At 35.5% G+C, this 12,505-nt stretch overlaps 1 protein-coding gene and 1 non-coding gene across 18 annotated transcripts in view; both read left to right on the top strand.

Moving 5' to 3' along the window:
• The window catches only part of HERC4 (HECT and RLD domain containing E3 ubiquitin protein ligase 4), a 132,919-nt gene that overhangs the window by 83,468 nt on the left and 36,946 nt on the right, over positions 1-12,505 (top strand). For 16 of the 17 annotated variants that reach the window (XR_012029465.1, XM_072823286.1, XM_072823281.1 and 13 more), the window contains one exon: positions 6,855-6,974. The exons of the other annotated variant lie outside the window; for it this stretch is intronic. Coding sequence is in view for 15 of the 16 variants with exons in the window: in XM_072823286.1 (XP_072679387.1) it covers positions 6,855-6,974 (120 nt within the window). In the remaining variant the exon portion in view is untranslated. The remainder of the gene's footprint in view (positions 1-6,854; positions 6,975-12,505) is intronic. 17 annotated transcript variants of the gene reach the window in all.
• Positions 7,560-7,666, top strand: LOC140632843 (U6 spliceosomal RNA). Its single transcript, XR_012030511.1, has one exon. It is a non-coding gene; the product is annotated as a U6 spliceosomal RNA (small nuclear RNA).

Raw genomic sequence — 12,505 nt, 5'->3', positions numbered from 1 at the left:
GAATGGATTTTAAGGTAAAAATCTGCATTTTGGTGAAAATGTAAAGTGCCATCAGAGGCACAAACTATGTGTAGATATAGATAGATTGATAGATAGATAATCTGTTTCTCATTTTATTTGTCCATTCATTCATCTCATGGTTCTAGAGTGCTTGTTTGGACACAAGCACTGTCTCATAGATTTATACCTCTACTAAGTGATTTCTTTTGTTCCTAAACCAAGTACTTTCGTTATATTTTATACGATATTTAGCTAGTTTTATTTAGTTTGTTGTGAGCTTAAAAGTTGTTTCTTTTGATATTTTATTTTCTTCTAAATGTGGCATCTTTCTTAGTGGTCTGCATTTGGCCCTCTTTGTTTATTTTGTTTATTGGCCCTTTCTACCTCTGTCTCATCTCCTGCCACAGGTTTGTCTTATTTTTTTTTTTTTTTTTTTTTTTTTTTTTTTAGGTTTGTCTTCTTTAAAGAAAATGTTCTCAGTTAGGTGTTTTAGGCAAACCTTCCTCTTGAGCTTCTTGTCAGTCTTGCCATCATTTTAAAATTAAAAAAGATTTAATACCAAATTTCTCATACTTCCAGCTCTTCTCTCCTACCAAAACTGTCACCTTTTCCTGACTTCTATATATTTGTGTTGCCAGCATTTGTTTTTCAATTAGTCATGCTTGAATTTTGAACTTGGCTTTGACTCTTTTGTTATCAATTAGCTACCACAGCCTCTGCATTCTTTTTTATTATCTAGAAATCTTGAGTCTTTAATATTTTATTTATTTCCCTACCACTAGCCTTTGTACTTATTTTTGACTATTCTTCACACTGTCAATAGAAAATTTTAATAAAATATCATTCTATCATTTATTGACTCTAAAACCTAATTTCTCTATGGAATTTTTCTTTTAGCTCATGCTATTCTCTGCCTAGAATTTTCTTCCTCAAACTTTCTTTGAAATCCTTTTCATTCACTTTACTATTCAATTTTTATTTTGACTAACTTTATATATAAAGAAACATTGAAAGACAAACGAAACACATACACATACATGCCCTCCATTCTAGATTCAGAAATTAACTTGCTGTCACATTTGCTTTTACATATGTGTATGTATATACTTTTTTCTTGTCGTTTGAAAGTAAATCCTGATATCACCTTAGCATTTCTCTTCTTGGGTATTTTCCTGCATAACAGCAATACTGTTACTTTTCTTAAGGAAATTTAACTGTAATTCTGTAATATCATCTATCTGGCTATCCAGGCATATTCAGATTTCTTCTTTTGTACCAAATTTTTTTTTGTTGCTGCTTTTTAAAAAACTGTGGAGTCCAGTCAAATTTTGTATCTTTTGCATTTGTTGAGTCTTTTACTGTCTGTGAACTAAGTAGCTCTCTTTATATATTTGGATCTCTATTTTCTATCAGCAGTGTTTTGTAGTTCTGAGATCTGAAACATCTTTTGTTAAATTTATTCCTAAATATTTTGTTTTTGTTGCCGTTGTAATGAAATACATTTTGTTTAAATATTTTTAATTCTTTTAAAATTTTTATTTATTTATGATAGTTACAGAAAGAGAGAGAGGCAGAGAGACACAGGCAGAGGGAGAAGCAGGCTCCATGCACCGGGAGCCCGATGTGGGACTCGATCCCGGGTCTCCAGGATCGCGCCCTGGGCTAAAGGCAGGCGCCAAACCGCTGCGCCACCCAGGGATCCCCTTGAAATACATTTTTAAAAAATTTTTCCAGTTTATTGCTGGTAGGGAGAAATTCATTTGTGTTTTGTGTATTGACCTTATACCCCGTGACCCTGGTAAATTAAATTAGTTTCAGTAATTCTCTTACAGATTCATTTGAATTTTTTATGTACACAGCATGTTATTTTCTTCCTTCATTGACTAAGACTTCTAGTATAATGTTGGTTACAGTGGATATCTTGCCTAGTTCCTAATCTTAGAAAGCATTCAGTATTTTGTTACTAAGTATGATGGTAGCTGTAGAGTATTTGTGGGTTTTTTTTAGGTGGGCTTTATCAATTTGAAGAAGTGTCCCTTTCTATTCCTATTCTGCTTGGAGTGTTTATTGTGAAGAGTTGCTGAATATTGTTATATGCATTTCTGTGCATCTATTGAGATGAACAAGGCTTTTTTTTTTTCTTCTCTGCATTTTTTTCCTCAAATGTAGTAAAATCCATTGATATTTGAATATTATACCCATCTTGCATTCCTGGGATAAGTTCCACTTAGGCATTATATGTTATACTTTATACATACTGTTGGGTTTAATTTGCTAATACTTTACTGAAGATTTTATATCTATATTCATGAGGGATATTGATCTGATAATTTTTGTTTCTCATATTGTCATCAACTTTTTTATTATCAAGGTTACTCTAGCTTCATAAAATGAATTAAGAAATAATCCCTCTTTCTCTCTTTTCTGAGTTTAAGATTGGTATTATTTCTTCCTTAAATATTTTATAGAATTCACCAGTGAAACCATCTTAGACTGGAGTTTTCTTTTGGGAAATTTAAAAATGTCATATTAAATTTTAAAATAAATTGGGTAGGGGTGTGGGAATGGGTAACTGGGTGATGAACATTAGGAGGGTATGTGATGTAATGAGCATTGGGTATTATATAAGACTGATGAATCATGACCTCTACCTCTGAAACCAATAATAAATTATATTTTAATTAATTGAATTTAAATAAAAATAAACAGTGTAATTCATGTTTTCTGTTTCTTCTTGAGTCAGTTTTGGTAAGCCAATATGGTGATATTTATGTATGCCTGTGTGGTGATGTCCCCTTTTTCATTCCTGATAGTGGTGATTTCTCTCTTCTCCCCTTTTCTCAGAGTTTTATCAACTTTATTGATAGTTCCATAAAGCAGTTACTTTCATTGATTTTTTTCCCTAGTGTTTTTATTTTCTCTTTCATCAATTTCTGCTCTTTATATCCTTTTTTCTCTACTTGATTTTTCTTTAATTTGCTCGTTTTTTTACATCCTTGAAAGAGAGGCTTAGATCACAGGTTTTATTCCTTTTTTTCTAACAGGATTGTTTAATGCTAAGTTTTCTTTTATGCGCTGTTTGACCAGCACCCCACATTTTCATATGCTGTATTTCTATTTTCATTAAGTTCAGAATATTTTTGTAAAACCTCTGTTGCCTTGCTCCATCATCTGAGTTATCTTTGAGTCTGGCTCTGTTGATTTCTGTGACTTGTGTGTGTGGTTTTTGTTTGATTGTTTTGTTTTGCTTATTTGCTTTTTTTGTATGTCTCATAATATTTGGTTGTCTGTAAAATAGTAAAGGCGGGGGTAAATAGATTTAAAGCCTATAAATGGGTTCGCCTCTTCTGTGCAGCTGTCAGTGTAGGGACTTAAGTCAGTCTAGTCAAGAGTTAAACTGGGATTAAATTTTTATTTTGCTGTAGTTACCTTCATTGTACCAGAGGCTTCAGATTCCTCTAATGCTGCCTGATGCTTAGAACAGAGGTGAAAAAAAAAAAAAAAAAAAAGAACAGAGGTGAAATATCAGTTTTTTTCTCAGTGTTTGTATTCTGCTCTGTATGCCTGATAGAGGGATTTCTCTTCTCACCCTTGCCCTGCCTCAGTGGTAAACTGGTCCTGCTGGTTACTCAGTGTTTTTTAGGTTAACAGAGGAGTGAACACAGAAAATGTTCTTTATTGTTATTATATAGCATTGATCATAGGTGATTATGTATGCCTGGACCTCAGGGTGGGACTTTCTCAGAGTTTCTGATCCCTCCCTCAGCAGGTCCTCTAGTCCTCATACTGTTAGAAGATTCTGGGCTTGGGACTCTTCTTGCCCCCATTCCTCCTATTGAGGTGAAGGTTTTTTTTTACCTTCTCCAAAAACAGGGCATGGAATTTCCTTCACTTTCCTCAGTGATTTAAGACTTTTTCTCTATAAATATATGAAAGAAGAATTTGGACAGGGTGACAGGCCTTCTTTCCTTTCACAGTGGCAGCCAGTTCCTTGCACCACTGGAAGAGACTCATGATCTTTTGCCCTGTTCCTAGTCATCCTCATGACTACCCAGTGGAGGTGTGTGCAAAAAAACTCTGTGAGTGAGTGGAAACTATCTGGGGCACCAAGCGGTTTTATGCTGTCAAGCTATCCCATACTCAGCTTTTTTTTTTTTTTTTTTCCTAACTTTATTTATGATAGGCATACAGAGAGAAAGAGAGAGGCAGAGACATAGGCAGAGGGAGAAGCAGGCTCCATGCACCAGGAGCCTGACGTGGGATTCCATCCCGGGTCTCCAGGATCGCGCCCTGGGCCAAAGGCAGGCACCAAACCGCTGCACCCAGGGATCCCCCATACTCAGCTTTAAGCAGTTTCTTACAGTTTTAAGTGATTTCTTCTTCCCTGCTTGCTTGACAGTGGTATCTTCTTGCTTTGCCACAGGTGACCCATTTCTGGCATTCTGTTTCTCTTTGGAACTATCTGCCAATCCTTGTCATTCAGGCTACTTGATTGATTATCTTATGGCTTTAGCTCTCTGATAGATTCAAGAGAAGTTTTGGGTAATTTAGAGGTGTTTTGTTTAGATTCCAGTGTGCTAGGATTTTCCAGATATCTTTTAGTTACTGACTTAGTTTAATTCCCTTGTAGTCCAAGAACATACTTCTTATACCTTGGATTCTTTTAAATGTATTTATAAAGACTTGTTTTATGGTCCAGGATCTTTTACTTTAGTATTTTAGTATATGTTCTATGTACAGTTACTGGGTGGGATATTCTATTATGGTGAGTTCAGGTTGGTTGAAATTGTTACTCAGATCTGTGGTGCTTGGTAGTTTTGTCTATTTTATTCTATCAGTTATCAAGAGAGGATGTTAAAATTTACCAACAAATTTTGTTAATTCTTCCTTCATGTATTTTGAAGCACTGTTACTTGGAATTGTTATGACTTCTTGATAAATTAATCCTTTTATCATTATGCCTCCCAAATGTGCATTTTTTTCCTTTAGAAATGCTTGTCTTGATGTCTAAGTGTAGCCTCCCAGGTTCTGCTTTCACTGGATTGTGTATCTCTTCACCTCCCCACCCCCCAGTCTCACCTTGTGCACTCATAATTTAAGAGTTAGCCAAAGCAGGGTGCCTGGGTGTCTCAGTCTGTTAAGTGGCTACCTTCTGCTCAGGTCATGATCCTGGATCCTGGGGCCCTGGGATCAAGCCCCATGTTGGGGCTTCCTGCTCAGCTGGGAGCTTTCCTCTTCAGCTCTGCCCCTCCCCCTGCTGATGTTCACTTGCGGTCTCTCTCTCTCTCTCTCTCTCTCTCTCTGTCTAATAATAATGTTTTATTATTAAATAAATAAAAAATTTATTTATCTGAGAAAGACAGAGAAATTTTTAAAAATGCATTTTAGGGCAGCTTGGGTGGGTGGCTCAGCGGTTTAGTGCTGCCTTCAGCCCAGGGCGTGATCCTGGAGACCCGGGATCGAGTCCCACGTCGGGCTCCCTGCATGGAGCCTGCTTCTCCCTCTGCCTATTTCTCTGCCTATGTCTCTGCCTCTCTCTCGCTCTCTGTCTCTCGTGAATAAATAAATAAAACCTTTAAAAAATAAAAAATAAATAAAAATGCATTTTAAAAAAAGAATTAACCAAAGATGGGGGTGTGGGGAATTTACATCCTGGTTTTATGGCTTCACCCTTTGGATTCCTTTTTGGGATTTTTCTTCCTCATTGTCTGCCACATTGGCTGCCTTACTTTGTGACATTTCACTCTTCTGTCTGGTAAAACGGCTGCTTTGTACTTGAGCTCTTACCCCCACCCCTGATGCTGATTTGGAAGCAATCCCTTGGGCAAAAATGTGTATCACACATGTTTCTTTGAAAGATTGTGTCCTTCCCTGTTTTTGCTTACTTTTGGTTGAACTCCAGTGTTTTCAAATTGTTGAGTTTTTATATAATGTCCAGAGTTTATAATTGTTATTATCAGGAGGTTAGTGTGACATATAGTTTGCTACTATATCCAATACTGGAATATTTCTATTTATCTTTTAATTTATAACAACCCCCACTTTTTTATCCCATTGCCTTAACTGTTTGGAAACTCCTGGCCAGTCTTTTTATGAAAACCCTACAATCAGAATATTTGATTGTTTCCTTCTGGTGATGTTTAATTTGTTCCTTTATCCCTAGTATTACCTATGAACTAGAATTAAGATCAAGAGACTTGATTAGATTCAGGTTAAATATTTTTCTGTGTCATGGATGATGCCTGTACTTCCTCTTGGATTATATCAGCAAGAACATTATATTTGGTTGTCTCAGCATTGGTGGTGATTGGTTTGATCACTCAGTTAAGGTAATGCTCTCCACTGCAAAGATTTGTTTTTCCCTTTGCAGTTAGTAAATTATTTCTAAGGGTAGTGATTTGGTTTCTCTCCATTTTTTGTGTCCTACCCAAATGTCACCTCTCAGTTTTATTCATAGATCAGTACAGAGTAACACTTAACAAGCATTAGCTATTATTATTTAATTCCTATTCCCCAAGCAAAAGTTCTTAGAGATTCTAGTCTATATATAGTATATATTCTTTAATGGTACAAATCTCATGTGATGGTTACAGAAATATTTTTCTTTTTTTAATAGATTTTTAGGTACTGAATACAGATGTTCCATCCTAGACATCTTTATGTCTCACATAGCACTTAACTAGCATTTTGTATATATTAGGTACTCAGTAAATTTTTTTATAGATAGAGAAAATTGGCTAAGAAATCTCAAAACTAAAAAAAAAAAAAAGAAATCTCAAGACTTTTTCTATTTAAATATTTTTTATTCTTTGTATTAGGTACTAGTTAAACTTAATTATACTTTTTTTTTATAGGTAAATGAGAAAACGGGACAGATTATACAGTATGATAAATTTTATATACATGAAGTACAAGAATTGATAGACATAAGGAATGATTATATCAACTGGGTCCAACAGCAGGCCTATGGAATGGTATGTTTCCTGTTGCATTTTATACTTTCATTTTTATGTATCATTTATTCTCACAGAAAAGAAAGAGTTGCTTGTTTTTGAGACGCCAGTGTTTTTTCAGAGCTTTTATTCAAACTTATTTTTGAAATAAAAACACATTGGGAAGGAATAACTATTTATTATGCAGTATTTATAAGTAAACATTCCACTCTTATTACCAAAGCCAAAGCAAACTAAAAAAAAACAAAGGTGACATGGATTTTTAACTTTCACGTATTTTCCTTGAGGTTGCCTCTTAATTCTCTCATATTGAGAATACTGGAATCCCTGATAGTGAAACTCTAAGAATGTATTACTATTGTGAGATTAATATCTCAGAATTATCCAAAGACAGTCATTTTGATTTAATTTCCCCCCCCGTGTTTAATTTTATTTCAGAGTTTTGACATATATCACCATGTGTACATACTTCTTCCCATGTGGTTAAGTCTCTAGTAACTAGACACTTCATGTCCCATTAAAATAATAGTCTTTATAAAGCTTCATTTAGACACAAAATTTTAATATAGAACTGGGTAAGTGGTTAAGATCTAAAACAGATTTGCTCTGCTCACTTCAGCAGCACATATACTAAAATTGGAACGATACAGAAAAGATTAGCATAGCCCCTGTGCAAGGATGACACGCAAATTCATGAAGCATTCCATATTTTTTAAGGGAAAGGAGGGAAACTGAGTGGGGAAAAATTAGAGAGGAAGACAAACCATGAGAGACAGACTCCTAACTCTGGGAAACAAAGGGTTACAGAAAGGGAGGATTGTGGGGGGATGGGGTAACTGGGTGATGAGCACTAAGGAGGGCACTTGATTGGATGAGCACTGGGTGTTATATGTTGGCAAATTGAATTTAAATAAAATACTAAAAAAACAGATTTGCTAACCATTGAAGTATACTTGAAACCAACTTTTTTTCCCCGTGAAGTAGATAATTTAAGCAATATGTGTGTAGCAATTGTAAAAGGCAAGTAGTCTTTCACTGCTTGCTAGACACCAGCTGCAAGCTCCTTGTGGATAAGCACTCTGTAAGTTTATTCACCAGCACTTCTGGATTTAATAGTGTCTGGAATATGTGTAGTATGCATCAAAAACATAAAGTAGTTTTTGAATGGCAGTGTAATTAGTGCATGCTAATTTTAGAGTACTCTCATCTGTAGGAATCAGGTCACTTCTAGAACATCTTTTGCTTTCCTAGGTATATGCATCTTGATAGGGAGAGACTTGTTGATTTTTTTCCCCAAGAATCATTGGGAGTCTGGGTCAAGTTTGTAGCCTTTCTACAGATTTAGGTCTACTCATTTGCTCATTGAACAAATACTGAGTATATTGAGAACCTCCAGTGACTGGCATCAATTTAGGTATTGGAAATAACAGTGATTAACCAGACAGAGAAGGGCCGTGTACTATGCAGTTTATAATCTGGTTGGCAAAATAGACAGTAATCCAGTAAAGCAAAAAATATTAGCTAATGACATGCACTCTATAGAGAATTAAAATAAAGACTGGTTTGTTTTTTGCAATTGGATAATCGGAAAAGTCCTGCCTGATGAAGTATGGGTTATTGTCTAAGTGACTAGAAGCAGCAACATAAGATCAAAGCAAAGAGGATTTCAAGAAAAATGAATATCTAGTAAAAGACCTTAGGTGAGAACAAGCTTGACATTTTTGAAGGAGGAGAGGAAGAGGCCAGTATGGTTAAAAGATGGGAGTGGGGAGAGTTCTGGGAAAGGATAAGAGAAATGGACAGGCACCAAATCATGGAGGGTTTGGTAAATTTAAGATTAAGAACTTGGATTTAAAAAAAAAAAAAAGAACTTGGATTTTACCTAAGGTGTTAAGATAAGCCATCAGAGGGTTGGAATCTTTTTTTTAAATAAATATTAACTATTATTAATATTATCCTCACATGATAAGTTGCTCTTCAAATAATGCTTTTTTTTTTTTTTAAGATTTCATTTATTTATTCATGAGAGACACACAGAGAGAGAGGCAGAGACACAGGCAGAGGGAGAAGCAGGCTGCATGCAGGGAGCCCGATGTGAGACTCAATCCCGGGCCTCCAGGATCACGCCCTGGGCCAAAGGCAGACGCTTAACCACTGAGCCACTGAGGCGTCCCCGAGGGTTGGAATCTTAACTGCATAGAAGCCCAGACACAACAATTTAGGTTATCCTAGATCTTTGAGCAGTATTTTTGAAGCTGAAGTGATGTGGCCCATTTTAAAGTAAAACAATTTCTTTTTTTTTTATATATAAATTTATTGGTTTGAGGGAAAATCTTTTTTTTTTTTTTAAGATTTTATTTATTCATGAGAGACAGAGAGTGGGGGGAGGCAGAGACACAGGCAGAGGGAGAAACAGGCTCCATGCAGGGAGCCCGATGTGGGATGCGATCCCAGGTCTCCAGGATCAGGCCCTGGGCTGAAGGTGGTGCTAAACCCCTGAGCCACCTGGGCTGCCCCTATAGTAAAACAATTTCTAAGAAGTCCAGCATTCACTTACGTTATTTATGATTGTCTTTATTTTTATTTTATTTATTTATTTATGAGAGAGAGAAAGGCAGAGATATAGGCAAGGGAAGAGCAGGCTCCATGCACGGAGTCCGATGTGGGACTCAATTCCAGGACTGCAGGATCATGCCCTGAGCCAAAGGCATACACTCAACCACTGAGCCACCCAGGCGTCCCTGACTGTCTTATTTTAATATATACAAACACTAAACTAGTTCTAAACTCCTGGTGCCTAGATTTTATTTACGTTTTTTTAAGGTTTTATTTATTCATGAGAGAGACAGAGAGAAGGCAGAGACATAGGCAGAGGGAGAAGCAGGCTCCTCACAGGGAGCCCAATGTGGGACTTAGTTCCGGAACTCTGGGATCATGCCCTGAGCCGAAGGCAGTTGCTCAACTGCTGAGCCACCCAGGCATCCCTCCTGAGGCTTAGATTTTAAAAGAACTCTAAAACCATAACAAATTTATAAATTATAAATAACACTACAAATTTAAAACTCAAATTAATATTTAGTATGGAGGATAATTGCATTTTGATGATCAGAAATCTCACTTCACAACTTAAATATGATGAGAAAGTAGTGTAACATAAGAGTACCTGGATTCAGATCGCCCCTTAGCATTTACTCTATATCCTTGGAGAAATTACTCATTCTTTTTCTGTAAGTTAGGGATAATAGTACCTACCTTATAGAGCTCCTGAGAAGGTTAATTGGATATGATCTATATAAAGTACTTAGGAAAGTTCTTGACACAGTTAATTCTTGGTAAAATGATGGTTATTGCTGGCTGTCTATACACAGGCTGTCAGTTTGGCAGTAGCCTCTATACTGCAGTGTCTAGTAACAGTTATCTTGCTGCCTTTCTCTATTTGAACTACAATGAAACATTTGCTTTTAGAATGAGATGTCATATTCATTTGGCCTTCACTCATCAAGTATATCATTTATGCATGAAGTCCTAAACATAGAGATCCTTCCTGTTTGGTGCTGGTTTGGCTATGTTTACAACTATTACAACCCTTGAAGTTTCATGGTAATACTGGGATTATAAATGGATTATTCTAAATTTATATTTTTTAGTCAGTTTTTTAAAACTCTGGTATGAAAACACTAAAATTAAAAATTCAGAGCACTCATAGGCCACCCTAAAATATATATCCCTTGGATCTGCAAGGCTTGTTTGAGAAACTATCTTAAGAAAGAGTGCTATCTTCTTGTATCACTAAGAATTAGATACTACCCTTTGCCATTTGAATTTATATCTAATATGTAGGTCATAAACTATTTGTGTTCTTAAGTTGGACAAGTGCAAATCTAATAGGATGTTTTAGTTTGTGGTTATCGTTGTACTTTGTGGAAAAGCTGTGGTTTGAATGTGTACTTTTAAGTTTGTTGGGCCTGTATCCAAGCTCTTCTTGGTATATAGCTGTGGTCATTTCAAATTGAATTTCCTTAGGAGGTATTTCAGTGCTAGAGTTTTCTGTTAAGAGGGAGGCGGTATAGGACTACTTTCCTATTCTGGGCTTTTCCTCACTGCTTCTCATTCTCTTCAGATTGTATGTTTGCTCTGCTTGATAATTGCTCTCTATTACTCTGTTCTTTCAGCCATAAGCTTTTCCTTTTTCTTCATTTGTAGACACATACTTGTATCACATATTGTATCACATATTGTATCACATATTGAATAGGTGGCTGTAGCAGTGAAAGCTTGTTCCTTTATTTAATTTGCATAGTGGGTTTAATATCACATCTTAGAAATCAGAATGTAGAACCTATGATTTGGGTTCTTCTAATCTACATTTGGGAATGGAGAGCTGGCATTTACTTTAAAGATCTTTGTGCAACTCTTATAAAGTTCATTAATTTATATTGTGACTTTGGATTTCACAAAGCTTTCTTTGAGAGAGTTTAAGGTACTTTCACATTTACACATAACTCTAAAGAATTTTTTCCTGGGACTTTTTTTTTTTAAGATTTTATTTATTTATTCATAGAGACACAGAGAGAGAGAGAGAGAGAGAGAGAAAGAGAGGCAGAGACACAGGCAGAGGGAGAAGCAGGCTCCATGCAGAGGGCCTGATGTGGGACTCGATCCAGGGTCTCCAGGATCAGGCCCTGGGCTGCAGGCGGCGCTAAACCACTGCTAAGTCCACTCCTGGGACTTTTTAATAGAATTCATATTTATAGTATTTATAGTATTAATCCTGATGCTATGCTGAACTATTACATTAACAGCTCTAAGTAAGATTTTAAAGAATCTATCCTGAAGATACTCACATGCTATTTTGTGATGATATGGATGTGTTTGTATGTGTATTTGTATATACATATATGTGTGTGTATATACATATGTATATGTATATACACTTGTATACTATGTATACTACTATTGAATAAGAGTTACAATCATGAATTCCATTGCTTCAGTGTAGAAGCATAAAATAGTCTTTGATAAAACATAATTACTATGAGTTATAAGGCATATATATCTGTAAGTTTTATTTATTTATGGATATACACATGTGTATAGTGTATATGTGTATATATATACATATATATATAACTTGTTCTAAATATTGCAAGGAAGTTTTTTTGCTTTTACTTTATTTGTCTTCATGCTATATATAATCTTTGAAGATATTTTTTCTCCCATTTCCTTTTTCCCCCAAAGATTTTAAGAATCCAACAGATAAACACTTTCCTGATCCCTAAACACTAAAAACTAATTCTGTGAAGTTCTTTGCTTTCCTTCTAATATTTGTACTGCTTTTGTACTGCTGAGACTTCTAACTTTTCACTTCATCCCCTTTCATTTCTGTCCTTTTAACCTAACTCTTTTTACATGTTTTTATGAAGTTTTTTTCTTGATCCTCCTACTCCTGCTGGTTACTATATAAGCTTCTCTGTTTTTTGTTTTTTCAAGGCTGTGATCTTGGTGTATGCAACTTTTTTCATTTGAATTCCTTTTCGCTTTTTATCTATATT

The sequence above is a fragment of the Canis lupus genome, chromosome 4 (assembly GCF_048164855.1).
Source record: "Canis lupus baileyi chromosome 4, mCanLup2.hap1, whole genome shotgun sequence".
NCBI lineage: Eukaryota > Metazoa > Chordata > Mammalia > Carnivora > Canidae > Canis > Canis lupus.
This window is presented reverse-complemented; position numbering and strand designations above follow the sequence as displayed.